General features: G+C 56.7%; 1 protein-coding gene across 6 annotated transcripts in view; it reads right to left on the bottom strand.

The window, feature by feature from the left end:
* Nucleotides 1-4,644: 4,644 nt before the first annotated feature.
* The window catches only part of ADGRL1 (adhesion G protein-coupled receptor L1), a 65,496-nt gene continuing 42,916 nt past the window's right edge, over nt 4,645-27,224 (bottom strand). For 2 of the 6 annotated variants that reach the window (XM_077859667.1, XM_077859666.1), the window contains exons 4-24: nt 25,734-25,843; nt 22,212-22,229; nt 17,920-18,720; nt 16,750-17,064; nt 15,949-16,052; nt 15,459-15,644; nt 15,144-15,182; nt 14,786-14,969; nt 14,342-14,464; nt 13,608-13,822; nt 13,139-13,309; nt 12,502-12,711; nt 12,191-12,411; nt 11,922-11,988; nt 11,398-11,489; nt 10,712-10,880; nt 9,602-9,730; nt 9,335-9,431; nt 9,113-9,241; nt 8,919-8,936; nt 4,645-8,512 (exon numbers count right to left, since the gene is read on the bottom strand). In XM_077859667.1, coding sequence (XP_077715793.1) covers nt 7,770-8,512; nt 8,919-8,936; nt 9,113-9,241; nt 9,335-9,431; nt 9,602-9,730; nt 10,712-10,880; nt 11,398-11,489; nt 11,922-11,988; nt 12,191-12,411; nt 12,502-12,711; nt 13,139-13,309; nt 13,608-13,822; nt 14,342-14,464; nt 14,786-14,969; nt 15,144-15,182; nt 15,459-15,644; nt 15,949-16,052; nt 16,750-17,064; nt 17,920-18,720; nt 22,212-22,229; nt 25,734-25,843 — 4,141 coding nt within the window. In that variant the 3' untranslated portion in view covers nt 4,645-7,769. The remainder of the gene's footprint in view (nt 8,513-8,918; nt 8,937-9,112; nt 9,242-9,334; nt 9,432-9,601; nt 9,731-10,711; nt 10,881-11,397; nt 11,490-11,921; nt 11,989-12,190; nt 12,412-12,501; nt 12,712-13,138; nt 13,310-13,607; nt 13,823-14,341; nt 14,465-14,785; nt 14,970-15,143; nt 15,183-15,458; nt 15,645-15,948; nt 16,053-16,749; nt 17,065-17,919; nt 18,721-22,211; nt 22,230-25,733; nt 25,844-27,224) is intronic. The other 4 variants (XM_077859668.1, XM_077859670.1, XM_077859669.1 and 1 more) reach the window with 4 other exon arrangements.

The raw sequence follows: 27,224 nt of genomic DNA, 5'->3' as shown, positions 1-27,224 counted from the left end.
CACTTGCAAGGTGTCTCTCTTCCTCTTGGGTCTGCAAAGGACTACTAGTGTTGGGGTATGCGAGCTCCCCCTTCTGGCCTCTTGACTCCATTTTAAGTGAGGTTTCACTTTATTACTTCCACAATATGCACACATACATAGGCAACATGCACACATATGCAAACAGTGTTCTATGACAGTATATACACTTTTTTGCATATATGTCATTTTAAAAAGGTGGGGTCATACTTTACCTTGTCTTTATGGTCTAACATTTTGCACAGTCTTTTTATGAATATATTTCCATGTCATTTAATGTTCTTCTGCATCATTGTTTTTATTTTTTATATATTTTTAAGATTTTATTTATTGGGCAGCCTGGGTGGCTCAGTGGTTTAGCGCCGCCTTCAGGCCAGAGCATGATCCTGGAGACCTAGGATCAAGTCCTGCATCAGGTTCCCTGCATGGAGCCTGTCTGTGTCTCTGCCTCTCTCTATCTCTCTCTCTCTGTATCTCATGAATAAATAAAATCTTTAAAAAAAAAAAGGTTTTTTTTTTTTCAATTTATTTATTTATTTATTTATTTATTTATTTATTTATTTATTTATTTATGATAGTCACACAGAGAGAGAGAGAGGCAGAGACACAGGCAGAGGGAGAAACAGGCTCCATGCACCGGGAGCCCGATGTGGGATTCGATCCAGGGTCTCCTGGATCGCGCCCTGGGCCAAAGGCAGGCGCCAAACCGCTGCGCCACCCAGGGATCCCAAAAAAAAAAGGTTTTATTTATTTATTCATGAGAGACACAGAGACAGAGAGAGGCAGAGACACAGGCAGAGGGAGAAGCAGGCTCCATGCAGGGAGCCCGATGTGGGACTTGATCCCGGGTCTCCAGGATCACCCCTGGACTGAAGCCGGCGCTAAACCACTGAGCCACCCAGACTGCGCTGCGTCATTGTTTTTAATGGCTACATGCATTCTGTTGATGTGTGCATGATTTGTGTAATGATTTTCTATGCTGAAATTTTATTCATTGTGTTTCACTTGCAGAAGCCTGATCACAGTGAACCTTCTTGCTTATAAGTCATCATGTGCATGTGTGATTCCTTAGGAATGATTCCCAGGAGAGGACTGGTTGGAATACAATGAGGGCTTCAGGTGTGAGAGGGTGGGATCACTTAGATGGAGGTGGAGGGCTGTGGGAGACAAGGGGCAGGACAGATAGAAAAGAGTAGCAGTTGCAAGGGTTTTGGTAGGAGAATCCTAATGAAGTGAACATGATATAAATGGGGGAGGAAGAACCCAGCAGGGGCCTATCATCACTGCTGGTTTCCATGACTGGTTTGAAGGGGTAAGAGAAGAGCAAAATAAGCTGGTGGATATTGTGGGGATGGAGGACTAACCTCAGCCTGGCTCCCCCAGACCTTCCCAGGAGTTTGTGGCAGGGAGGAGGTTTTCTAAAGGACAGAGGTCCCCAGTGCCTTTAGTCTTTTGAGAGTCTAAAGAAAATCTTCTGGGGCATCTGGGTGGCTTAGTGGTTGAGCATCTGCCTTTGGCTCAGGTCATGATCTGGGGTCCTGGGATCAAGTCCTGCATCAGGCTCCCCACAGATTGCCTGCTTCTCCCTCTGCCTATGTCTCTGCCTCTCTGTGTCTCATGAATGAATGAATGAATGAATGAATGAATAAATAAAAGCTTTTTTAAAAAAAATAAAGCGAATCTTCTGTTATGCATTAAGGCCTTCCCACTCTGAACAGTCCTACTACTAGCTGCATGGGGACTGTTGGGGTGTGGCATGGTTAGTGGGCATCTCCTTTGGTGTGGGGAGCCAGATTGTCAGCCTCCTTTATTGTGTGCCGCGTGGGATGGGTGAACAGTGATGGGGAATGGGCAATTGCAGCTGAATACAGACATCCCTAGAAGCAACCCCTGGGATCAGAAGACCAGGATGGAGGCCTGGCTCAGCACTCTCATTAGCTGAGTGAATGTGTGGACATTCTCTAACCTTTCTGAGTTTCAGCTTTTACAGCCATAAAATGGGGCTAACACTGCCTCGTCGCATCATTGAAAGGATTAAATTGGGGCATGGAAAGCATCTACAAGATGCAGATCCTTTGAACTGCTTAGTAATTTTGTTGAGGAAGTCAGTTAGTTGCTCTAACTTCAGTTTCCTCATTTGATAAATAGGGATAATAATACATACCTTGTGATAATTAAATGAGATGAAATGTAGGAAAGAACTTTAAGTGATTAATCTCATGTTACTGTTCCTGGGCACATGCAAGTGATTGCCCCAGGTATGTACGTGTGCCACTAGCAACCACCCAAGGGTCCTAGGCATCCGACACAACAGATTTAGATTGTGCTAGCAGAGAAGGACGTGTGCAGTGCTGGCGAGAGTAAAGGATATAGAGGTCATGTTGTAGAATCTCATACAGAGATTTGATTTCAAAATCAGAGCATGAAAGACACCTGGGTGACTCAGCAGTTTAGCACCTGCCTTCCGCCTAGGGTGTGATCCTGGAGACCCAGGATCGAGTCCCACATTGGGCTCCCTGCTTGGAGCCTGCTTCTCCCCTCTGCCCATGTCTCTGCCTCTGTCTCTCTGTGTGTCTCTCATAAAAAAATAAATAAAATCTTTAAAAAAAATTAGAGCATGAAGTTAAAAATCATATATAGTTAAATTTATTATCCTTTGAAGTCCCCAAAACTTGCCCACAGAGTATCTCTCAGTAAGTCCAGAGAATCAGCTTCTCTTCCAGCATAGGAACAGGTTGCCTTTTCTTGGGTTGGGTACCAGCTAAAATATTGAACTTAGGTTTCAGGACTATGCTAAATTAAACCTTAGCACTGCACTGTGAGGGGCACATTGGAACTGAGAGCAGTGGAGGAAGTGGCAGATTCATAGTTCCCATCATTTGTAACTCCTGTTTCAGACTCATTCTGGGTCTTCTGCTCATTTCATATTTTCATCCTTTAACAAATACTTATTGATCACTTACTATGTGTCTGATGCTGTGCTGGACACTGGGGAACAGTAGTGAAAAAAAACATTCTATATTACAGTCTAGTTGGGAAGGCAGATAATAAAAAAGCCAAAAATTCCTTAGTTTGCTAGATAGGAGTGCTATGGGAGACAAAGCAAGATGTGTGGGGTAGAGAATTCTGGAGGGGCCAATTGCAATTTAAATGGAGGGGCCTGGGAAGCTCTGATTTTCATAAGCCCTGCAGAAGAATAAATGAACGCTATGGAATGGTCAGTGCAAAGGCTCTGAGGCAGGTGCTGTTGCACGTTTGTGTATAGTGAGGAACCCACTGTGGCTAGAGTAGAGGGAAGGAGGAGAGCCATGGGGATGAGATTGATGTGTAGAGTGTTATAGGTCATTGTAGGCTGTTGGGCTGACCTTGGCCTTTGGGCAAGAGGGGAGTATATTGGAGAGTTTTGAGTAGAGGAAGGACAAGATATTTATCAAGATCATTCCGAATCTGTTTTGAGAAAAGCCTGAAAGACAAAGGGAACTAGTTGGGGACTGTTGCAGCGGTCTTGGTGAGACAACAGTGGCTTGAACCAAGGTGGTAAGAACTAGTTTACTATGGATATTTTTTGAGTTAGAACTACTGTTGCATTCACTGTCGGATTAGATGGGGGTTGAACAATGATATAAGTACAAGGGAACCTCAGGGTTTTATTCTGGAATCATCAGATAGACTTGCCATTAATTGAGGTTAGGGAGCTTATGGGAGGAGCTGGGGGGACAGGTTTGGACAGGTTAAGTTTGAAGTCCTACCAGACACCCAGGGGGAGATGTGGAGTGGGTAGTTGATATGTATGAATTTGGAACTTGAGGGTAGAACGTTCAGGCTGGAGCTATTTGGGAGTCATCAGTTTATAGTTATTTAAAACCATGCTGCAAAAAATAAATAAAAGAAATAAAACCATGCTGCAAGGCTGAGATCTCCCAGGGAGTGAGTCTAGGTAGCTGGGCTCACCAGTGTTGAGAAGTGGAGAGATGAGAAGGAAGCCAGCTGCAGAGACTGGGAAGGAGTGGCTGGAGAAGTGGAAAGATAATTAGGAGAATATGGCATTCAGGATGCAGATGTTGAAGGCAGAGAAGCATGGAGAGAGATGCTTACACTGTTTGAGTAGTCATTCCTCTCTCTCAGCACTGGCAGCTATATTTGAGAATGTGAAATACACATGATGCAGTTCCACCTTGTCATGTTTGAAAATGCACCATTCTAGCCGCGTGTGGGAGTCAGGGAGTTGGAATGAGACAGGCACAGCATACAGTTACTGTGCTGTGCTCTGCTCTAAATACAGCTTGAAGGGCTTCTCTGAGACTCGACATGACAGTGGCCTGGCCCAGGGAGACTTGGGCATGCATGTAGGCACGGTAAGCCAGTTTCCTCATCTAGAAAATGGATATCTCATAACCTCCATCCTAGAACATTTATGAGAATTCAAAGAGAAACTGCACCTGAAGTGCTCAGCCAGGCCTAGAAACTTATAAAGCTCTCTGCAAACATTAACGATTCTGTGATTCATCAGGCCTCTGCCATGGTTCAAAATGCTGCAGTGCAGGTTCCTTGCTATGTCAGCTTCATGGGGATACTTCGAGCAGGTCCACTCACCCATTTCTTACCCCCCAGTGAGTCACACCACTCTTGTTATTCCAAGAAATCTTAATTTCTTTATTGTTTGATTTTTTTTTTGACTCAACAATTTTTTTAAAACTTTGTTTTTTTCTGAAACGTTCTTGTTATGAGCCTTTTGTTTTGTTCTCGTTAAATGCACTCGACCCAAAATTGGTTTGGCATATCGAAAAGGAGACCAAGGAGGGACTGGGGGGCATGGGAGAGAGGGGAGGAGGCCCAAATGGACACAGAGAAATCGCGGGTGAAAGAAGAGGAACACAGTGAGAAAAACACAGGGAAAGAGGTGGAGACAGAAAGGGAAGGCAAGGGAAACCAAACAAAAACACCCCCCCCCCCCCAAAAAAAAAGACTGAGAAAAATATTAGATTTAAAAGCAAATGAATTCAGGAGCCCAAGGAAGGGAGTAGGAGAGGAAACCAAGACCCTTCCTTCTCTATACCGTCCCAGCTGGGGTGGGGTGTCAAGGCACCAGGTCTGGTCGGGGTGAGGGGACACCTGGGCTCTTGGGGTGGCTTTGCACTAGGCTGCAGTGGTGTCCAACCCCACCAGGGGGCCCTGCCATGCAGCTTTGAGGCCTGGGAATCCACGTTGGTGATTTTGGCCAGAATGGGAACCTAGGGACCTGCCCCACCCTCTCTCCCTTTGATTGTCAGTGTCTGGAGAGATAGGAGGGCTGGTCAGGGACAAGGAAGCAGATTCCTCGGATGCCTCCAGTCCCCCCAGAGAACTCTCCCACCAAGCCTGCTCTCCTTGCCCTTTTGCTGGTGTCAGAGGCAGCCTCTGGCTCTACCTGGACTATGCCGGGCCAACTCCATCGTCCCTCCTCTCGCCAGCTCTTCACAGACCCCTGGCTGCCTCTTCCTACAGTGGAGTTCCTGGTCTAGTGACGCCAAGGAAGGCCACAGAATTCTGAGCAAGACTCCCTGTCCTTGTTTCTCTTCCCCATCCAGACTAACCCATGGTCTTCAGCTGAAAGAGGTTAAGCCTTCCTACTTGAAAAAGCCAGAGATGGGACCCCACCCTGCCTTCTCCCCACACCTGTCTCCCTACATGGGACAAACCACCATCTTTGGTCTGACCCCTTCTCCCCTAACTGATGGGGACAAGCCAGCCCCAGCTCCCTAGAAGGGAGGGGCTTTCTAGCAGCAAAAAGGGTTCCTCCAGCCACCTACCTGTCCCTTCCCCCCAGTTCCTCCCTAGAGCCCGCCCCCCTTAACCCAAAGAAGTTTATGGCAGCAGCAGGCTGAGACCCGAAGATGTTTGAAAACTCATGGCACTTGTGAGAAAAGAGGGAGGGGCAAAAGAGACAAGAAGGGGTCAGAGTAGAGGTGGACAGCCACCCCTGGGAGAATGGCAATGGCAGGGCTGGGCTACTGTGGCAATGGGACTACCCTACTCTCAAAGAGCTGGAGGGTGGGGTGGGAAGCCAGGGTGAGAGGCTGGAGAGGTGGGTGCTGGAAGAGGTACTCAGGAGACATCCCCAGCCCAGAGCTTCCGGAGTCTAAGGTTTGGGGTAGAGCCCCCGGTACAAGGGTGTCCTGACTGCAGGCCCTGGTACCTGGCTTTGCCTCCCCCACAGGAGGGTGTAGGGTAGGGAAGGTGATCACTCACCTTTGGGGGCCCCCTGCCCAAAGAGAGACAACTTCACCACCTCCCGCCTCCCCGTCACAACCACCACATGCTGCCTTCACTTCCCTTTCCCCATCACCTGCTCTAGGTGGGGAGTCCCTTCTTCCTCAGCCCAGAGTCCCAGAAGCAATATACAAGAAGCAGGAACTCAAAGGAACAGCGCAGCCATCTTGGCAAAAGCATCTTTGGGTGTGAGGGTGCCTCCCCTGGGCCAGTGGGGAGGGGAGGGGGGAGACAGGCCCCAGTCCTGGGGCAGGCAGTGAGGTACGCGCCCCAGGAGGGCTGACTGATGCCAGGGAACAGGCGGAGCAGGGAAAGAGGCGACAGAAACGGTGCCGGGAAGGAAACAGGTTCTTTGTTTCGCTGTTGCTTCTAGATTTTGTTTTCTGTCTCTGGATTGTAAAAAGCTGCTCTGGCGGCCCGCCCACCCCGGCTGGGGATGCACACAAACACAGAGAAGTCCTGGCTGCCAGGGCCCAGCGGCGCCACTCTGCTCCGGAGAAAGCCCCGAGCTGGCTGGCCACAGGCTCCCGGTGGCTTCAAGTGATGAGATTTTCTTTCTTTCTTTTTTTTTTTTTTTTGTCTTTTTTTTTCTTTTCCATTTCGTTGAAATATTTACAGCAATGGGGGAGGAGGAGGAGAAGAGAGGAAGGGGTAAGATGGCCCCCTAGGGAAAGATCCAAGCCCAGGACCCACTCCCCAGGGATATCCAGACCCAAAATCTGCTCCCCAGATAGCCGAGCCCACAGGACTGGGAACTGCCCAGATATGGCCACCCCTGTGGGCTGGGGGCCCTGTGGGGAGTTGTGCTTCATCAGGAGTCACCCCAAGGGAGGGGGTCACTGGGTGCACTTGAGGAGGCTGATGGGCAGGCTTGCTAGGGAGGCAAGGACGAAGAGCAGAGGGAAGGAGCTTCAAAGAAAGTTCCACCTTTAAACCAGCAGCCACAACCGCCCATTCCTCTTGCCCTGGGGCTTTCTCTTGGGCCAGAGGCCCCAGTCTCCAGGAGCAGGGAACTGTCTTCCAGGAGGACCTGTCTGTCTGCTCCCACTGCTCCTTCCTGTTGTAGCTGGCAGCACTTCCAGCTGCAGAGAGAGGAGCAGCTGACAGGTTCCACTCAGTAGGGCCCTTGGCCCAGGGAAACCAAAGCCCTCATTTCCCTCCAGGGGTCAGGAAAGTGGGGGAGAGGGGGGTAAGTAAAGAGTGGGCTGCACCCATCCAATTTCTCCTTCCTTACTCCCTTGGGGGACCTCTTGGCTTCTCCTTACTGCACTTCCCCCCAAATCGAGCTGGTGCATGTGGCTGGTAGGAAACCCTGTCTGTGAACCCTGCACCACAGGCCCCCACGGCAGAGCTCCTGAGGGGCCTAGAGGGCCCACGGCTGACGGGCACCTGGAGAGAGTGGCCCACCAGCCACTGCTTCCATGAGTCTCCCTCTCCCACCAGAGCCCCACCCAGGGTTCCCTCCCCGGCCTGGGCCACCAGCCCCTGGTCCATGAGGTCCCTCAGAGACTGGTGACCAGCTGCATCTGCCCATCCCCATCGGGCCCTGGCCCCTCAAGGCCCGGGGCCGCCAGGTAGCCCTCGTGGCTGGGCCGCCGCACCTGATAGTAGCCCTGCAGGGGGTTCCGGGCCACTAGGGCTGGTGGGCGCGAGGTGTAGTAGATTTCAGGGGGGCCTGGGGGTGCAGGTGGGGGTGGGGGCAGGGCCTCACTGGGCCCCTCGGGGCTGCTGTCCGGGTAGGAGGGCGAGTCCCGCAGGTTGGCCCCGCTGGCGTAGAGGGAGTCCCGGCCTGGAGGGGAGGAGAGGGGCCGGCTAGTGGCCCCATCCTCCGCAGTGCAGCTCTCCGACTCATCCAGATCACTCTGGTACAGCACCGACTGGGCCCGGGGCAGCAGCAGCGGCTCCTCCAGGGCCTTGTAGAGAAGTTCGATCTCTGCCCGGTCAGCACCCCCGGGCCCGCCTGCTTCTTCCTCCCCACCGCCCCCTGGCACAGGTGGCACAGGGGGTTCGGGTGGTGGGGGGCCCTTGGCCCCACTGCTGCTGCCCCGCAGGTTGTTGTGTACCAGCTCTGAGATGATCATCTTCTCGAAAGCAGCAGCATCGGCCAGGTTCCGGCCTCGGGGTGGCTCAGAGGCTCCGTCCCCTGGAGGGAAATCTCCACTTCGCAAGGAGTAACTGTTGTTGAAGTTGCCATTGAGGGGCAATGTGTCCATGCCGCAGGCTTCCCGGCCTCCTAGAGGGTGCTCTGCCGACAAAAGAGGGCTGGCTCAGGAGGAGGCTGGGAAGCCACAAGGGCATGGGCACAGGCACATGGGAGAGGGGGTGCCTGCTTCCCCCAGGGCTGGGATCTCCTATTCCCATTCTTCCTCACTGGCATTGAGGACACCAGCCCAATATCAAGTTGGTGGAATGGGGGTGGGAAGTGGGGACACACACCAGTTCCCCCTAGGTCTCCTCTCAGCTGGGAGGCTCAGAATCTCAGCAGTGAGGAGGCCTAGTGACCAGGTTCCATTTCCTGTGCTCTGACCCTCACCTTCATTGCCTACCTGAGGGCCAAACATAACCCCCTCTAGCTGTATGGGGGGCGGGGGGTTGGGAGGAGGGGGCACCTGAATTCTGCCTCGGAAATATTACCCGCAAGTCACACTTACTGGGTTCCCGGTAGCTCCCTGTTGGTGCAGGCCAGGAGGGAAGAGAGAGAAAGTGAGAGTGTGCTTGGAAAGTCAAGCCCAGTTTCCAATTCAGGAAGTAATAGGATGCCCCAAGCAGAGACTGTCAGGATGCAGACCCCACCACACTCCCTGACCCGGGCTGTTGTCATCTTCCTGTACCAGAGTGCGCTTACCTGGGGAGTTGAAGACAGGGGGCGAAGAGGGATTGAAGCCCACTGACTCGGCGATGAGGGTGTTGTAGGGGCTGGTGCCCCCACGGGGCTGCAGCACGGGGTTGGTCAGCAGGTGGTTCCCCATGGTACCTGTCCAGAACATCAGGGGTCACAAAGTGGCCCAGAGACACTGGCCCAGGAATCCTGAGGGATAGAGCCAAGAGCAAAGGGACGTGATCTCACCTCGGTTCAGAGTGGGGGTGCTGTTGATGTCACCTGCCATGAAGGAGGACTCCGTCTGTTTCCTCACGGTGTCGTTCCACATCCTCCGGATTCGGCTCTGGAGACACAGCCTGGATGTGAGCCCCCCACCCCTGGGCTGCCCACCCTCCAGGATCTTTCTGAGACCTGGGCTGGGCCTGGCTGAGCGCTGCCCTGTCTCCTAGGCCCTGGGATCCAGTACTCAGCCCCAGGGAGCCCTGCTCCGTGCCCTGGCCCCTGCCTAGGTACCTGGGTCCCCGTGTAGTAGCGGGTGTTGCTCCGCATGGCTGAGGTCTTGAGTGAGCCGTGAGCGCCCCCGGGTGGGGAGCGGATGCAGCAGTAGGAGTGACGCAGGCACTTGCTGTACTCCTTGTGCACCTGGGGGAGGAGGAGGACAGGCAGCTGGCAGTGGGTGCCCCTGCAAGCCTCAGAAACATCGTTTCCTGTTTCACAACAGCCAGCCGGTCAGGCAGGCACTCTGCTTGCTCAGGCCCATCCCCCTTTCTCTACATCCATGTCACTTTCTTGTTCATTCACTCAACAGGTCTTTAATGAGCATCTGCTATGTGCCAGGCATAGTTAAGGCCCCAGGGACGATACAGAACAAGTCATTCACACAGCCCTACCTCTGAGAACTAATTTTGGTAGACAGAGATGTGTAGATACAAACAAGATCCCATTGTGTAGGTCTGATGCTGTCAGGTGCTGTGCAGACCAATGTGGCCAGGAATGGGGTTAGGCAGTGTTGGTGGGTGGGGATGTGTGTGTGTCTGGGGGTGGGGTTGTGATCTTAAATAGACCGGGAAGCCTCATTGAGGAAACATCTCGGCAAAGATCTGAAGTAAATAGGATAGGAGACCTTGTAGAGAGAGGAGCAGGAATATGCCCTGAGGATGGTCTTATCTAGTTGTTCGAGAGAAAGCAGAGCTCTCCTCTGCTTTGGCTGAAGGGGAGAAAGGGAAGTGGGGCCTGGGTAGGGTTGTGTGAGCTTGTGGGCTCCAGTAAGGAGGCTAAAAAGGAAACTTTATCACCATAAAACTTACAGTTTATCTCGTAACTATTGAAGTGGAAGCCTTCTGTCTGGGTGATACTCAATTCTCTCCTTCCCACACACCTGACTGGTGCCCCCATATCATAGGTGGGTGGGTGGGGGGTTGGTCCTCTGCTACCACAACCCTGCTCTCCCAGCTCCCCAAATCCTCCCTGCTTTCTGGCTTCCCCAGGTTGTCATATCTTGCTCTTTTCCAGAACCCTCTTTACCCCTGCTTAAGTCCTCCCTGACTCCAAGCTCGTGCTCCCCTCACAGCAGACAGACTCCACTGCAGAAGGCAGGCACTTGGACCCCTTTCCTGACCTCACCTTCTTTTGTAAGGCGCAGTGAAAGACAAAGATGAAGACCCCCTGGAAGGCGTTGAAAGTGGTGAAGAGATAGGCCATGACCACGGACTCCTTATTGATGAAGAGCAGGCCAAAAGCCCAGGTGAGGCCCAGGAGGAAAAGCAGCGCAATGGCCCCCAAGGCCCAGGATCTGGGGAGGGGAGAGAGGACAGGGATGTCAAAGTCCCTGCCAGTGGACAAACCTCTCTGCCCTGCTGTGTCCCTCTTCAGAGGGGTCTGGATGCTGTTGGCAAAGAAACAGGCCTTGGGCGGATCACCTACAGTGGTACTTTGACCCAGCCTGGGCCTGAGGTTGGGGTTTGGGGTTTTGCAAAGGTCAGTCATTTGCCTTCAGCCTTGGGCCGAATTTCCAGATCCTTAAACTACCTTTTGCTGCTCATTTCTCTTTAAATTGCACTGAATTGGACTTACCTTTTTAACTTGGCCTCACCCTAAGCAGTTATGTCCCCCAAAGCACAGATTGGATATGTTAATATGTTTTCTAATACTTGTTAAGTACATGAACAAGCACAATAAAAACACATTTGTCCTTAAAAATCATCTTGTGGTACTGGAGGTGAGTGCATCACATTTTAGGAAGCCCTGGGAGAGACCAGGCCTGGTATGGATGGAGCTATCAGGCGGGGGTGTGGGGAAGGGGTGCTCACTTAATGTTGTCCAGGCGACTGGAGTCAGGTTTGAGCACAGATGAGCTCCGGATCATCTTGTGCAGGGTCACCATAAGGAACACCAGGTTCACCTGGGGGGGAGGGACAGAGAGAGGCTAGGCTGCGGGAGGTCCCTTGGGGTCCCTCCACCTCCCAGAGTGAGCTCCTGGCCAAGTCTCAGCCTCAATGCCCCCTTCTTCAGGGCTTCCTCTGCTGTTGTACCTGCCCTCAGGTGCCTGCTGACTGGTAACAACTGTCTGTTAATGTGGCTCCTAGTGGCGAGAGGACAGGGCCTGTAGCCTGACACAAGGCAGGGGCTCAAATCAGTTCCTAGATGGACAGGCCTTGGTGCTGGAGCTTTACAGACCCGCTGCGTTCTTGTCTTCTTAGTTAGTTGCTCCGTTTCGATGGTTTTCACACCAGCCCTCTCAGGGCTTGGGGAGAGTAGGGCAGGGCTCCGGGGTCAAGGCTAGCTTGTGTGAAGGAAGGAGATATAGAACTAGAGGTACCACCTTCCCACTTACCACGATAACAAAGGAGACTGGTCCAATGAAGCTCCAGATGAAGTAATTGTCGACTCGGAGCCAGCAGCTATAAAGAAAGCAGGGCTTGGGGAGACAGAGGCGGGAAAGCCCTTCCCTCCCATCCTAGCCCCCAGGGACCCTGCAGGCTGTAGCCTTCGATCTCAGGAGGAGGAAGGCCAGTGCCTAGGGTCCTGGCCCAAGGGATTCTGCTGAGCAGGGAGCCAGGCAGGAGGAGAGACCTGGAGAGTGGGGGAGGGGGGTGCACTCACGCCTTCTCGGTGCCATAGCTGCGGTAGTCGATGGCTGCCGCGATGCCTACCACCAGGGCTGGGAAGCAATAGCCACCCAGGTAGTAGTACTTAGTGCGGGAGTACTCGCTCTCAAACACTTCGACCAGCAGCAGGTAGAGGTGCACACCCTCCAGGCACAGCCAGGAGAAGGCAGCCAGGAAGAAGTAGTGCAGCAAGCCAGCGAAGATAGGGCAGGCAATCTGGGGGCGGCAGGGAGGGGCACCACAGGTGAGGGGCTGCCTGGGCTAGTGCCACCTCTCCTACCTGCCTCTGCCCGAGTCCTGGCCCACCTCATACTGTGTCTTGTCTATCCCGACCAGGAAGAGCAGCTCAGCCAGAAATAGGTTGATGCACAGGTTCTTGTGGATGGTATTGCGGTCGGTCTGTAACCCCCGCAAGAAGCAGAAAGTAGAGATGCAGATGGCCAGGCAGACGAGGGAGATCACGATGCCCACCCAGGTGATGACTGACAGCAGCAGCTCATTGATGCGACCTTGGTACTGGGGGACAGGAGCGGGGAGCTCGCTCAGCACCTCTGGCCTTGCACATGGCCAGGCTCAGCCAGGTGCTAGGGACGGGCAGGGCCACAGGCCACGAGCACCACCAGTGTTGCCCATCTGGCCTTCTGCCCCCCAGTTTGCTGGCCCCCACCCTTCTGCAGGTGGCACGCTCACTTCCTCATGCTCTGGAAGGCTTGTGGAGAGATGACAAAGGTGACACCAACTTGCTTCTCCAGAGTGCCTTGGGACCATGACCAAAAAAGAACCAGACATGTGGCCTCATGCCCCGGGCAAGACTGGTGCCACCCCCCAATTCCCATGAAGCTGGTCTTCCCTGGCACTGCCCATGCAGCGCTCTCTATGATGCCATGCAAAGCCAGGCCAGCAAGTGGGCCTGCCCAGAGGAGCGGAGCGCTGGCCAGCTTACGATCTCACGGTGAGCCATTAGCACGGCAAAGTTGGTGAGGTGGCTGCAGGCACACGTGGTATGGGTCTTGTTGGACTCCACCAGGCGGCAGCCCTGGGTTGACCAGTAGCCCAGCATGGAACGCTCCGAGTAGTTCCAGAAGGAGCAGTTAGCATTGAAGTGGTTCTTGGCCTGTTGTGTGGTGGTGGCCGGGCAGTCAGATCCAGGGAGTCCCGTTCCAGCCCCCACACCCAGCTATGGGGATGGTGACAAGCATGAGAAAAGTGCCTGGGGCTCCAGATGACAGTCTAGGATCTCTGGGAACAAATGGCCCAAGCTGTTGAGGTGGGGGCTGGGGGACTGATGCCCCAGGGAGGGGTCATAACTTGCTCTTGGGGTGGATGAACACACAGCAGGGAGAATATACAGCCTGGGAACACGGAAGATGGTGGGACTCCCGAGGGGGGAAGGAGGGAACACCTCAGCTCACCTCCAGGTGGGCCACGGTGAAGATGACAGGGTCCATGAGAAAGACGCGACTGGACTCCTTGTTGATGGACGCTGCGATGACCTGTGAGTTCACCACCAGGGAGGCGCCACCTGGGCCACCTGTACCTGCTTCACCTGCCAGCTTTACTGTGGCATTCTCGGTGGACAAGAAGAGGCCTAGATTGTTGTACAGGATGAAGACAACTTTGACCACACCTGGGGAGGATAGGCACAGTGGGGTATGTGGTCAGTCCTGAGCCAGCATGCCTCCGGCCACACTGGCCACCGGTACCTCTGAAGCCAGGCTATGGGCCCAGGTGAGGGGGGCTTGTGGAGCCCCTCTACGTACCATAGCTTAGTTGTAGGCAGTTCCAAATGGCCAGGCAGTATGCCAGGGACATAGGGACTGCATCTCCAGCCCCCACCTCACTTGCTGTGTGACCTTCAGCAGATCCCCTACATCTCTGAGCCTTAGTCTCAAATGGGACAGATCTCCCTGAGCTATGGGAATCGACTGCCATTGCACAGGAGTAAACCCTGCAAACTACAAAGTGTCCTACGTTCTGGGGTTTTGGGGATGCCCCACAAATCCCCTGAAATGTTACAGTAGCTTGAGTGGAGAACAACTCTTGTTGGGTCCCACCCTTTTCTTGGATTCTTCAACCCAATACAATTTAAGAATGAATGTTCTTCATATGTGAAGCAGGGATGCCAGCCCGGGGCTTGGACACTGACCGTTGCGGCTGTTCTGCTTGATGGTATTGGCGGACAGCTGGATGGAGTTCTCGCTCGGGTATTCCTGGGGGAATACCAGCTCCTGCACTTGGCCCTCTGTGTTGAGGACTGTCACTTCCAGGACTGTGGGGACAGGGGATGGCAGGACAGATGTGGTTGGGGCCTGTCCCCAGTCCAGGGGCCCAGCCATGGCAAGAGGCCCGAGGCTAGGGCATCTCTGGCTGGCAGGCCCCACAGTTCAAGATTTGCACCTCATCATGATCTCAGGGTTTTGAGACTGAGCCCTGCATCAGGCTCTGTGATCAGCATGGAATCTGCTTGAGATTCTCTCCCTCTCCTCCCACTCATGCAAGTGCTCAGTTGAGATTTCTCTCTCAAACAGCTAAGGGGGCAATAAAAAAGATCAACACCTGAACTTGCCGTGGGCATGACCGCAGCACTCACCCACATTCTGTTTGGCAGCCAGGAAGCGGGCAGGCTCCCTGACATTGTCGGCCAGCAGGAAGGCACCCTCCTCCAGGACATCCAAGAGCATGGTGGCTGTGTGCACCTGCTCTGTGGCATTCATGTCCTTCCAGGACTCCAGAGCTTCTGGCCGCAGGAGGTTGTCCACTGTCTCTACCACAGCCTGCACAGGCGAGGGGTGACACTGTGATTCCCCCCACATCCTCCAGTTCCCTGGGCTGGACTGATTCTGCATACTCTCCTCTCAGTCTCCATCCCCAGTGCCGCCTGGGGCGTGCCCAAGTGATGAGGGCTGCCTCACCCCCTCGTTGGCCAGCAGGAACCCTCTGGGCCTCACCTTGATGTAGTCTTTGCAAGTTCTCTCCCGCTTGTGCATCTGGGAAAAGAAATGGAGGTGCTGTCAGGGCCCCGAGCGTGCTCTTCTGCAGCTGCCACCACACCAGGGCTGGGCCCTGAACAAGACCTGTTCCTAAGGGACGCCAACCCCAAAGACCGTCCAGGGCAGCTCTGGAAGATCCAGTGTGCCTAGGATCAGTCTTCTCCTCTCTGACCGCCTGGCTTTGCAGCCTAGCCTGGAGGTACCAGGCCGGACTCTTCCTGAGCCCCAAGGGCAGTGCCCCCCAACCCTGCTGGTCCTACTGCCGTGCCCCACCTTGTTGTAGTTCTTGCCAGCTGACTCGCGCTCAATGGGCCGCAAGGCCTGTAGCTGGGCATCCAGAATATCCAGCAGCTGCTCCATCAGCTTCACAGAAGAGGACACATCACCCGCATAGATGGAGCCTCGGGTGTGACGGGCCAGCTCACTGGCAATGTTGGCTGCATTCTCCCCACTCTTGATCTGCATGAGGTGGGAGGAAGGACCCCCTGCTATCTCAGAGACCATCTTCCTTCCCACATGCTCTCTTTTCACATTCCCAGGCTGTTTGGCCCCTTCCCATCCATCTCTCTGACCCCTTCTCCCTCCCCATCCATCTCTGTTTCTCTTGAAGGCTAGGGAGGGGACCCACACAGTCCTGGCTCCCAGACCTGCCCGTCTGTCTCCCCAATTGCTCTACTGCCCCGAGAGTGCCTTGTGCCCGGCCACCCAGGGCCCAGTGTGCAAGCAATTGTGCCAATCTGGGAGGGACAGCTGCTGCTGGTACCTTCTGGGCCACCTGGTTGACCCAGGGGGAGGTGCAGTTGCTGAGGTCAGGGCCCCGGGGGTTCCAGAGCCCCAGGGCTGGTAGACACTGGAAGGAGGCAATTCCTGCAGGGACAGACAGGAACAGAGAAGGGAGCCACAGGGAAGGAGAGAAAAAGGGGCCACAGCAGGGAAAGATGACAGAGAGGGGAACAGGCAGGTGAAGAGAGAGATGAAGGAAACACGGAAGACCAGACATGAAGAGGGCCGGACAGTCAAGAGAGGTGTCACTCTGAGGTGACATGAGCTACCCCTCACTTCTAAGCTCCCCCTCTTGGCTCCTCTTCCTTCTTTGCCTACCAGAAATGGAACTTTCTAGCAAAGTCCATCTTGGAAGCCCCTTCTCCCTTAAGCCTCTTCAAACCCTCCCCTTGGATCATTCCACCTGGAGCACAAGGCCTGGCCCCACCCCCTCTGGCACTTCAGCTGCTCTCTGTAGGGCCACTGGCTGACCGGGGGCCTATTCCATCTCAGCCTGAGGCTGGGAGCCCAGGTCACTTCCTGTGGGCTCCCTTCATAGTCTGCCTGGCACTGCAAGAGAGGACAGGGCAGGGGGACTCATTGAGCTGCTCCCGTGCCCTGAGAGCTCTGCTGGGCTCTGAGAACACAGCTGCAGATGTCAGGCACAACCCCTGCCCTCAGAAAGCCCCCACACTGGCAGAGGAGATGGGCTAAACTGAGTGGTGGGATGTTCCCTGGCCAGACCAGGTTTAGCCACTCCCCAAGCCAGCCACAGTGAGGTGACAGCAGCCTCTGTACTCACCTCGGGTCCCCTTGGGGCAGGGCCTCTCAACCAGCATGCCCTGCTGAGTGGCTGGCCATTGGACCCGCCGCACCTCTCGAGGTTCACAGAAGAGTTCTGGGGACACGTGCAGATTGGGGGCTGGGGGCCGCCGGGTGCTGGGAGCTGGGGCTGTGGCTGGAGGCAGGTCAGGTCCCAGCTGGTTGATGGCACCCACAGGGTGTGTGGTGAGGGGCACTCGGCGGAGCGGAGTGGTGGCTGCGGGCGAGGCCGTGCTGGTAAGGGGTGTGGGTCGGGCTGTGGTGGTCGTGCTGAGAGGCGGGGAAGTGGCTGGGCCTGGAAGGGAAGAGGGTATACAAGACAGGGTCACCATGCTCAGGGCCCTGCCATGGTGTGCCCAGGCATGGGGTCCCTGGCATTCTAGCATCTTTCCCAATGTGGGAGGATTTGCTGGTCCCCACTGGGTCTGGGAGATCTCCCCTGGCTTCTCTCTGCCCCCAAGACCATCTAAAGCATCAAAAAGCAATAAAATTCACTTGAGTGTAGCCTGAGGTCTGAGAATAACCAAAGAGAACAGGCCAGGAAGGGGAGTGGACAGCCACCTCCTGTCCTCATTCTACTCTCACTTTGGTCCCTATAACCTGGCCAAGTCCCTTCCCTGTGCAGGCCTTAGTTCCCCATTATGTAAATGAGGTTGGATGGGGTCAGGCTCCTCAGCGCCCTGGGGCTGCTCAGAGCTGGCCGAGGGCAGCTGAGAGGGCGAACAGAGACTGCAGAGGGACGCTCACGCTCAATACTGGCGGCTCGGCTTTGTTGTTTCACTGACACGGGGCTTCCACCTGGGTTCTGGCTGAGGGCTCCAGGGCTAGAAGTGCACAGGCCCCGGAGAGGGGCGGTGGAACCTAGCAGTCAGGAGTGCAGAGTCCTGGGTCCAGGTTGTCTAAGAACTAACCTAACCTCTCCCCTCCCTGGCCCTCCCAGGGTTGCAGTTTCTTCACCTGTAAAACAGCAGTAGTGCTCCCTGCCTCATAAACTGTGACAGCCAAACAGGTTAACTGTGAAACGCTTAGCCCAGCCTCTGTCCCACGCTGCAAGCCTCTGTCCTCCAGATCCCAGCTCTGGGTGCACAGCATGCCTCCCCACTGGCACCCCGGGGGCCCAGGAGGTGGAGTTGTGGGGAGCCATCCCTACCGGCACTGGGGTCGGGCGGCCCGAACTCCAGGCTGTAGCGCACCACAAAATAGTTGTTCCAGACGTAGAGCTGGTTGTCGCGAGGGTTGTAGTCCACGGAGGAGACAAACTGGTAGGGGTTGGGGAAGGCCAGGCTGACGGGCTCCTCACGGTTGGCATTGGTGTTGAAGGCGTAGTCCACGCGGTTGCCAGCCGCCTCGCTGTCGTCGTCCACATACACTGAGCGCAGCACATACAGAACTCCGCACACCATGAAGGCGTTGGACGCTGAGCGCTTGTCGTAGCCCGTCTCCCACGTGCCCTCGAAGCGCAGCGTGTAGGGGTTGAGCTGGCTCACCACCAGGCGCCCGTTGTTGCCCTCGGTGGCGTAGATGACCCACAGCCCGTTCTCATCCACAGCCAGGTCGATGTCCGTCTTGCCGCCCCAGCGGTAGGGCGAAGTGTCGTGGTAGTTGGCCGTGTTGATGACCGTCTCCCCGCTCTTGATGCGTGTGCGCAGATCGTACTTGACGATGTTGCGTGTGCGCTCCTTGTTGTAGAAGACCGCACCGTCGTAGACCACAAAGCCCGTGCCATCCACGCGGTTGGGCAGGCGGTAGGTGGTGGTGTGGCGTGCGGCCACGTAGTCCTCCCACGAGGCGTACTCAGTCAGCGTGTCCGTGCGGTACGGGATCCAGGGCATGACGTAGATACGGTCGCCTGCCTGCAGCGGGTCCTTGCACCATGCGCCAGACTGGTGTTCCGACTCGTGTGTGGAAGTGGGCTCCAGCACCTTCTGCAGGGTCCCTGGGCACACGAAGACTGGGCCGGGCGGGTGGGTGGGCGGGGAGGACATGGGGAGAGGAGGAGCAGAGGCAGGGGAGGGGGAGAGAGAGAGGCAAGTTGGTCACGCGGCCTGGGGTAGCCAGGCTGTCCCCTCCTGCTGCTGCAGTCACGGTTGCTTGGTAGGGCTGGTGATGGGAAGGGGGTTTCCGGGCTGGGACCCCTGCCCTGCCCAGCTGCCCCTCTCCCTGGAGATGTCAACCCTGGAGGCCATTAAGAGCAGGGTTAGTGGGGGTGGGGAGGTGGTGCCCCTCTTTCCTTCCCTGGCTGCTAGAGACCCCACAGGCTGGGGATAAAGGGTTTGGCAATAGCCCTCCCAGACTTCCTCATGTGCCTTAAGTGGGGGCGGAAAGATCTCCTCACTGCTGCCACTCATGGCTTTGAGGCTCCAGGGACTCAGTGCCCTGCTCCTTTGCCATCTGTCACAGCCCTCTATGGAAGACCTACAGTTGAGGGTCCCATATTTCACCAACAACACCAGGACACAGGTTTGTGGCACATTTGTTTCCTCCCCCCTCCCCCTGCAAAAATTGCAAGGTAGAGTGATGTTTCCGTACCCACTATGGGTTGTCAGGAGTGCCCCCCTATTCCAGGGTGGAGGAGGCACTCAAGGTCCCTGATGCAGCCTGTGGCCCTCCTATACCCAGTACCCATGCAATCAGCAGGTGAGGGAGGGTCTCTGGAAAAGTCCAGCCCCTCTGAGGGTGCCCAGCCCTGCTCCCAGCCGGCAAGGTCTCTCATGGGGTCTGTTCAGCAGCAGACACTGACACTGGTACACAGGGGTGGGGGGAAATTGGGGGACATGGGAAAGGAGAAGGCTCCCCGGGAGAGTTGGGGATTGGGGGAGGAGAGCTGCGTGGAGGGAAGAGAGACAAGGTGGGGGGCCTCGGCGAGGTCCTGGCTCCAAGGGAGGCACGCTGGAGACCACCTGGGAAGAAAGGGTTAGTGCTGGCGAGGAGAGAGGGGTGAGCAGAGAATTCACTCCAAGGCCCAGGCCCGACTGAGGGTCCCTCGGGGGGGCAGTCCCAGGTCCAGCTCAGAGGGGGCAAGGGAGGGAACCAGGAGCTAGGATAAAGACCCAGCCCGCCCCAGCCAGGCCCCCCCACCTCCCCTGCCCCGGACCCCGATTTACCTGCAACCATCCCCGGCTCGGGAGGAGGGACCAAGGCAGCGCTGATGTCAGAAAGGTGGGGGGCCCCGCCCCACCCCCCCATTCCCTGAAAAGGAGGAAAACCTCAACTGCATCTCGTTGGCCGCCGCTGGCCTGCCCACCCTTGCCCCGTCACATCCCAATGCCACCTGTGCCTAGCCTCCCCTTATGGACCCAGTAGGGGCCTGGACTTGGGAGTGGGGATGTCCAGATACCCCTCCATCCAAGATGGCTGGGCTTCCCTCTCACCTCCCCGCTAGCTGAACCCACAGACAGGCCAGGGTGAGGGTTTGCAGTGAATTCTCTGCTCCTGCTTGGCCGGTCACCAAAGCAGCTGGCCCCAAGGGGATCAGGGAGGGCTGGGACCTGGTGTGGGCTTGGCGGAGGTCAGCCCCAGTGGCAAGAGGGTCATGGACAGGCACCACTCCTCATTCCCGCACTTCCAGCCTCACTCTTTGACAGGCTTAGGTGGGGGATATCCAGCCCTCCCCTCACAGCATCAGGGACAGCTAGGCCCAAGGGCCCCAGTGTGCAAAGCGGCCAGGAGCGCAGTGTTTTAGGACGGGGTGGGGAGCCTGGGGCCCAGAAGTGAGCAGGAACCAGAGGGATCCTGGCTTGCATCCTGGGGCTCCGCTATCTCCCTGTCCCCAGTGCCCTGAGGGGTTGGCCTGCACCCTGTGCCCAGCACACCTGGCCTCTGCCTTTATCTTCTATGCCCCGGTCTCCCCTGTCCCCAAGCCAGGACCCCTGCCAGTTCTGTGGCCCCTGAGCAGATATGTGTGTGTGAGGGGGCGGTGGGAGGTCTCAGAGCCTGACCTGGTCAGAAGGGTATGGAGGAGGAAAACGTGGTTAGAGGTTACCCTGGGGAAGGGGGAGAAGATGAGGAAGGGTCTGCCTGGGGCCTTTGACAGTAAGGACCCCTCCCCAGCACCAAGCTCCCAACACCTCCTCTTCCCTCCCCTCTTCCCCCCCCTTGAAGAGAAAAGATCCAGGGCTGCAGTATCCAAACCACCACCGGGCCTGTAAGAAGAGTGTCTGGTGCTGGGTGCGAGAGACTCAGGGAGAGAGAGAGGGAGAGAGTGGCGGGGCAGTGAGGGTCAGGGGCCTGGGCTGGCTGCCCAGGCCTCTCTGAGATGAGGGAGGGCAGGGGGAGGGGAGCAGCTTGGAGGGACCCCGCCCCACCTTCCTCGAAGGGGATGCTCCAAAGACCACCGTAATTTCAAGGCAAGAGCGATCCTGCAAGGAAGGCTCATCAGGGGCCCTGCCCCTTGGCCAGCCTCAGAGCTGTCAATTTCCCCAAAATTTCAGGGGTAGGCTGGATCATCCACCCACTGTCCCACCTATCTCCAAATGGGGGGGGGGGCTCCACCCACCATGGAGTTTTCTCATTCCCCATCCCCGCCCAAGGTTAACCCTGCAAGAAAGTTAACCCTGCAAGAAATTACGGTGCTCCTGGAAGTCCCCAGACCCCGCCTATACCTCCCCCAACCCCCCTCTCCCTGGTCCTCTAACCAAAACAGCCCAGAAGAAACCCTGACTGCAGCTTCGCAAGTGTTACAGAACCAGAGAAAACATTCCCCCACCCCGCGCTCCCCCCGCCGTGAGGCCCACCCCCCGCCCCTTCGCCCCCAGTCTGGCAGGAGGGCCGGAGACAGCTTTGCATCCCTCCCCAGGGCTGGGCCCCCGGCTGGTCAAGGAGGGGGGTGGAGGGTGGGGAAAACTGGTGCTCCGTGCTCCAACAGCTCTGGGCCTTGGAAACGCCAAACCAGAAGGAACTTATGCCACCAGGAGCCCGAGAGATAGAAGGAATCTGCTCCCCAAAAGGAAAACAAAGGTGTCCCCTCCACCCCACCTCCCCTGAGCCAGACATGTGGTATAAAAGTGGGGAAGAAGAGGAGAAAGACGGCTCACCGGTGCACTCCGCCCCAAGGCAGGAGCCAGAGAGGGGGCCCTCCCTCCCCTCCCGCCCTGGATGCTTACACACTTCTCCTGAAGGAGGCAAAACAAGTATGAGAGAAGGTCCCCCCCGCAAGGGCTGGGACTAGGAAGGAGGGACAGGGAGAGACAGAGAGAGATAAAGAGGCAGAGAGAGAGAGAGAGAGAGAGACAGAAGGTCCTGCCCGTGCTCAGAGAGGAGCCTCCTCAGGTGTCTGGAGGGTGGAGTTGCCCGGGGCGGCACCAGGGCTGGCCCCACCGGGAGGACACCCGGGGTGGGGGTGGGGAGAAACAGGGGCCGAGAGGGGAGGGCGGGTCACATAAGTATGGTACAGGTAAGAACAAAGTGTGAGTTAGGGGTTAGCATTGGTAACAGTGCGTTTACCTTTCTGCTCCACTTCTACTTTAAGCATCGGAAGAGAGAGAGAAAACAAATTGAAAAAAAATGTGCAAGAAAAAAAAGAGAAAAAAAAAGATTAAATTGCTTTCGTTTCTTATCTGGCAACATGCCCCCTTTTCCTTTCTTTCCTCATCCTGGCTCCCCAACCCCAAACGTAGCATCAGCTCAGCCCCCGCCCCCAGGTCCCTTCCTCTGGGGAGGGTATCGGGGAGACAGTCACAGGGAGGGGGACACACGGAGGACAGAGACCAAGAGAGACACGGGGGTGGGGTGTACAGACAGGCAGGGGACAGCGCCCTGGGGGGGGCGCCCTCAGTGCAGTGGGTGTTGGGGGGGGCGGGGGGCTCCAGCTGGAAGGTGGGCTCTGCCTAGGGGAGCACCAGGGAGGGAGTGATGAGGGTGGAAGAGCCACGTGGGTCCCCCCCACCGCACAACCCACCTGCTGCCCTCCTGTGAGAACCAGGGGCCCAGGGGGAGGGGGTTCAGTGGCTCCAGGGGCCTGGGTGCCCCCGCTGAGAGAACATGCTGAACTCCTTCCCTTTCTGTGCTGGCCTTGCTAGAGTCCAGCTGGGTTCCCCCAAGCCCTCATGTCCCAGAAAAAGCCAACACAGAGAGAGAGGGTGCAGAGTGGAACACAGAATGACGGAGAGGCAGACAGGCAGAGCCCCTGGGCCTCGGAGAGCCGGGGGGAGACAGAGGCAGAGAAGGAAGAGGCTGGGGGGGGGGGAACGTCACAGACAGCAGGTGGGGGCACAGACACGCTCCCACACTCCCACGCTCCCCCGGGGCAAGCCCATGGCTCGGTCTGTCTGCCCAGCACCCCCCTCCCCGGGGGGGCCCAGGAGCCAGGAGCTCCCTGCCTGCTGCCCGATGGTTGGGCGCACCTAGGGGAGGAAGGGGGCTCGGTTAGAATGTGCTCAGCTGCAAGGCAAATCCAGCGTTAGTCGGGCCTGTCTGGGTGTGTGTGTGTCTGTGGGTGTGTGCGGGTGGGAGTCCCACACACCCACTGCCCCCGCCCCATGGTGAGCCCCTGCACCCGCCCCTGACTCGCCCACACCAGCACTGGGGTCACCCCAGCCTCTGAAGCCCAGGGCAGGACGGCAGCCCAGGCTGCTCCCCCGTCAGGCTTTGTGTCCCTGGCCCCTCGGGACCCTCTGACCAGGCCCTTGCTCTCCTGCCACCTCTCTGGAGGCACAAGCAGGGAGTTCCACAGGGGAGAGTTGGCTTCCTTCCCAGTGCCTCATCCAGGGCCTGGCACCCAGGAAGTGCTCAGCAAACATGACTAGTAGGGGACAAGTGAGTGCCCCGCCTCCCTGTACTCTGGCTCCCATCACCCTAGGAACCAGGAGCGGCACCCCTGGGTTCTGCCTGTTGAGGGCACCCATGGCCCCAACTGTGTCCCAGACACGATAACTGTGTCCTGCCCCCCCGGGGGCTCAAGCTAGCTCTCTGGAGCTCTCTCGAGGCTGACTGGGGCTGCCCGTCCCCTGGCCATCCTGGTCTCCGTGGGTGGCACCCCATAGCCCACTCTCGGGGGGGGGCCGGGGGGGTCAGCTTCAGGGGGTCCCTACGCCTCTTTCCTCCCTATGCCCTCTCACTTTTTTCCCCACTTTTTCACTCGCACGGTGTCTAACTGCTCTGGACTCCACTTGGACCAGGAGATGTTTTTCCTGCCCTCGACTTCTACCTCAGGAGTCGTGATCGCGTCTATCATTAGTTTTATCTTTCATTACCAACAGTGATAACTGGTAAAAATCACTACAAGTAGTCACAACAAAAGCAATGACCACCAAGTGCCTTGCACTTCCTAAATGACTAAGTGCCAGGAACCAAGCTAGGTACTTCCCAGGCAGTCTTTCCAGAACCCTCTATAGACGGGGAGACAGGTTCAGCGCAGTGAAGCACCACAACAGAGGCTGTGCAGCTGGCAGAAGCCAGCACTTTCTTTCGTATAGACCTATGGCGTGGGGAGCACGAGGAGCTCTTCTCACATCCTCTCTACTTCTGGCACCATCCCCTGGGAGGGACCCCCTTCCACCATCACAGATGAAGACACAGGCTAAGCCCCTTGGAAGGACACCCCTACCCCATTACTGAGCACGTCCTGAACCAGGCTCCGGTCTGGGCACTGAGGGGGTGAGGATGCAGCCTCTGCCCTGGGGGGGAGTTTACACCCAGCATTCTGCCACAAGGAGGGGGCTCTGTAGCCAGCCCCGGGCCAGGCGCTTCACACGCATGCTCTCCTGGCCTCTCGCCTCCTTATGCAGCAGCTCAGAGAAGTTTAAGTCATTGGCTCAAGTTTCAGAGTCAGAAAATCCAAGAGCCAGGCCGAGCCTCAAACCCAGCCTGATCTCCCTGCTGTGCAGTGCTCCCTGCCTCCCGCCTCCCTTTCCTGCTGCCCCGGCCACGGGGGTGGGTGGGCAGTGTCCCCAGTGCTGTGGGGAGGCTTCGAGGATCAGATGGGCAATCCCCCTCAGGTGGCGGCTGGAGGCCTCAGCTGCTGAAAGGAAAGGGTGAGGAGTAAAAGAAGGTTATGGAAGCACATAAGTGATCCTGTTTCCCCCAGCACGTAGGCCATCACCTGCAAGGAGAAATCGAAGGTTGAGGGGGAAGGCTGGGTGGGAGGGCAGAGGAGGGAGAGTCACAGGGCCTCCTGCTCCCCTGCCCCTGCCCCCCCGCACTCAGACACTCTGGTGGCCCTGCCTCCTCCCCCATCTGCCCGGAGGCCCTACCTCCAGGTTGGCTACATGAAGCTGGCAGGGAAAGGAGGGGAATGGATGATGGGAAGAAGGGGAGGGGCAGTGAGGGCAGGAAAGAAGGGCCATGTTAAGAGCAGAGTGCTGAGGAGGAGAGACCCTGTCTTTGTTTGCTGCCCTTGGCCAGATGCAAGAAAGCCAGGCCCCTGGCTCCCCAGATCACCCTTCTCAGGCTTCCTGGGGGGGCTGCCCTCGTCCAACATGGCAGCACTTCCCTTGCAGACAGGAAGTGCTATCATGGCAATGGGCACATTAACCAGGAGATAGGTATCTGTGCAAGATGCCCCTAGCCCTTCACCCCAGATCCGCCGCCAGGCCTCAGAGGGCCATCTGCCTATGGGTTTGGAGTCAGGCTCCAGGGCTGGGAGTATGTGATTGGTGAGGGGGACAAGAGAAAGGAGAGGGAGTTGAGAGAAGAAGGGAAGTGAGAGGGAAGAGCAGGTGTGTAAGGGAGTAGTCAGGAAGGGAAGGGATGTGAGAAGAGGAGGCAGAGAGGTGGTAGGGCAGCCAGGGCCAGGGGGCCAGAGGACCCGTAAGTGCAGCAAGCAGTGTTCTGGGGTGCAGAGTCTGTGCAGAGGGCGGGGAGGGGGTCGGGAGCGGGGAGGAGAGAATGTGTGAGGGAGGGAGCAGGCCTGCTTGCCCCTGTGTGCCTGGTCCTGACTTGGCCGTGTGTGAGGTCAAGGTGTCTCCTCCTCACTTGCTTCCAGGAAGGGGAAGGGCCCGAGTGCGCACGAGGAACAAGATGACTCACTGTAGGGGACACAGTCGTACTGCACCTCCAGGTACTTGTAGGTCCCAGGACAGGGGTCAGGGAAGGCATCAGAGCCAGCAACCACCACGCACTGGGTGCGGTTGTTACACCTGCAGAGAAGAAACAACAAGCTGAGAAAAGATTGGCCTAGAACGGGGGGTGGGGGCATCCAGGGTCAGGAGAGGAATGAGTACCCCCAAACCGTGCTGGGGCCAGGGGCCTTGTGTGGGCATCCTATTCTGCTTCCTGCCAGCTCTTTCCTACCAGACTGACCCCCACAGGGCATCAGGCTCAGGGCTGGGCCAGGCCTCTACCCCACAAACCACTTCCCCAGCGGCCCGTTCTCACATCCCGTCTGGGTGTCACTGATGCAATTTCGTCCTTGGCATTTTTCCTAAATGGGCAGGAAGGCCCGCCCAGTTCACTGAAGAGTAAGATGTGAAGCCACACACAGGTGTCTCTGCAAACATGCTGCTAATGAGGGATCTGCTCACAGGCCCTCTGTCCACCTCAGGCCGTGTCTTAGACACGTCTCACCCTCTGGGTAGCACTGCTGCTGCGAGGATCTGCTGTTAGGACCAGGGCAGTGTCTTCATCTGACGCCGAAGCCATTCTCGGCCCCCCCTGGGGACTAAGTCCCCACCAGCTTCTAGGGGCCTCGCTGACATATAAAGGGAAGACTACCTACGAACAAAAGGATGTTTCTCCTCTGCTGTCTGTGTCTACGACCCAGGTCTCTGGGCAGGTCTCGGCAGGGCAGGGCAAGACGTTAACTAGTGAGGAGCTGCTCCCTCCCACCCACCTCGACCCCTTTCTTTAAATACTTGAGCCCTGGCCTCAGAAGGCTAAGTAGAGAGTTGCCTGGAACCCAGAAACTGCATCCCTAGCTACGTTCCCCACGGACCCAGAAGCAGGTGCTATTCACATAACAGTATGTGGATTTCACTTGAATATCTGGAAGAGCCAACTGCTGGACGCCGCACGTCCCAGCCTCCTCTGCAGCCAGCAGTACACGTGAGCGAGATCCGGCCGGGGAGGTGAGACTGGGCCCTAGGGAGCCTTTAAAAGGGCTGCGTACGGGGAGGCAGAGACACAGGGAAGCAAGGGCTGAGGGTCATCTTCTCCCCTCCAATCTGGTTTAGGTCACTCTACCTATTCTGGGGTGTCCCCATCGGGGCAGCAGAGCTGTACCCCAACTAATACGAAGAGCCTCGCCCTCCAGGCTTTAAGGTAGCAGAGCAGTGGCCTCTCACTCTGGGCCCCCGTAACCACACTGGTCAGCGTTCCCCCTCTTGGAACCGAGAACCTGTGAACACCAAAACCAGGCCAGTTGCGGTGCTGGGCGCTGAATGCATGGGGTGGGCAGGGAGAAAGTGGAGGCAGGAGGTAGGAGGAAATGGATGCCTGAGGAGGACGGGGCACAGCCAAAGCAAAGGCTGGGAAGCTGAACCAGGGCCGCTTGCTCATGCAGGGGTGTCAGATAGGGGAGGG

This window comes from Canis aureus, chromosome 19 (assembly GCF_053574225.1).
Source record: "Canis aureus isolate CA01 chromosome 19, VMU_Caureus_v.1.0, whole genome shotgun sequence".
In the NCBI taxonomy this organism is placed as follows: Eukaryota; Metazoa; Chordata; class Mammalia; order Carnivora; family Canidae; genus Canis; species Canis aureus.
This window is presented reverse-complemented; position numbering and strand designations above follow the sequence as displayed.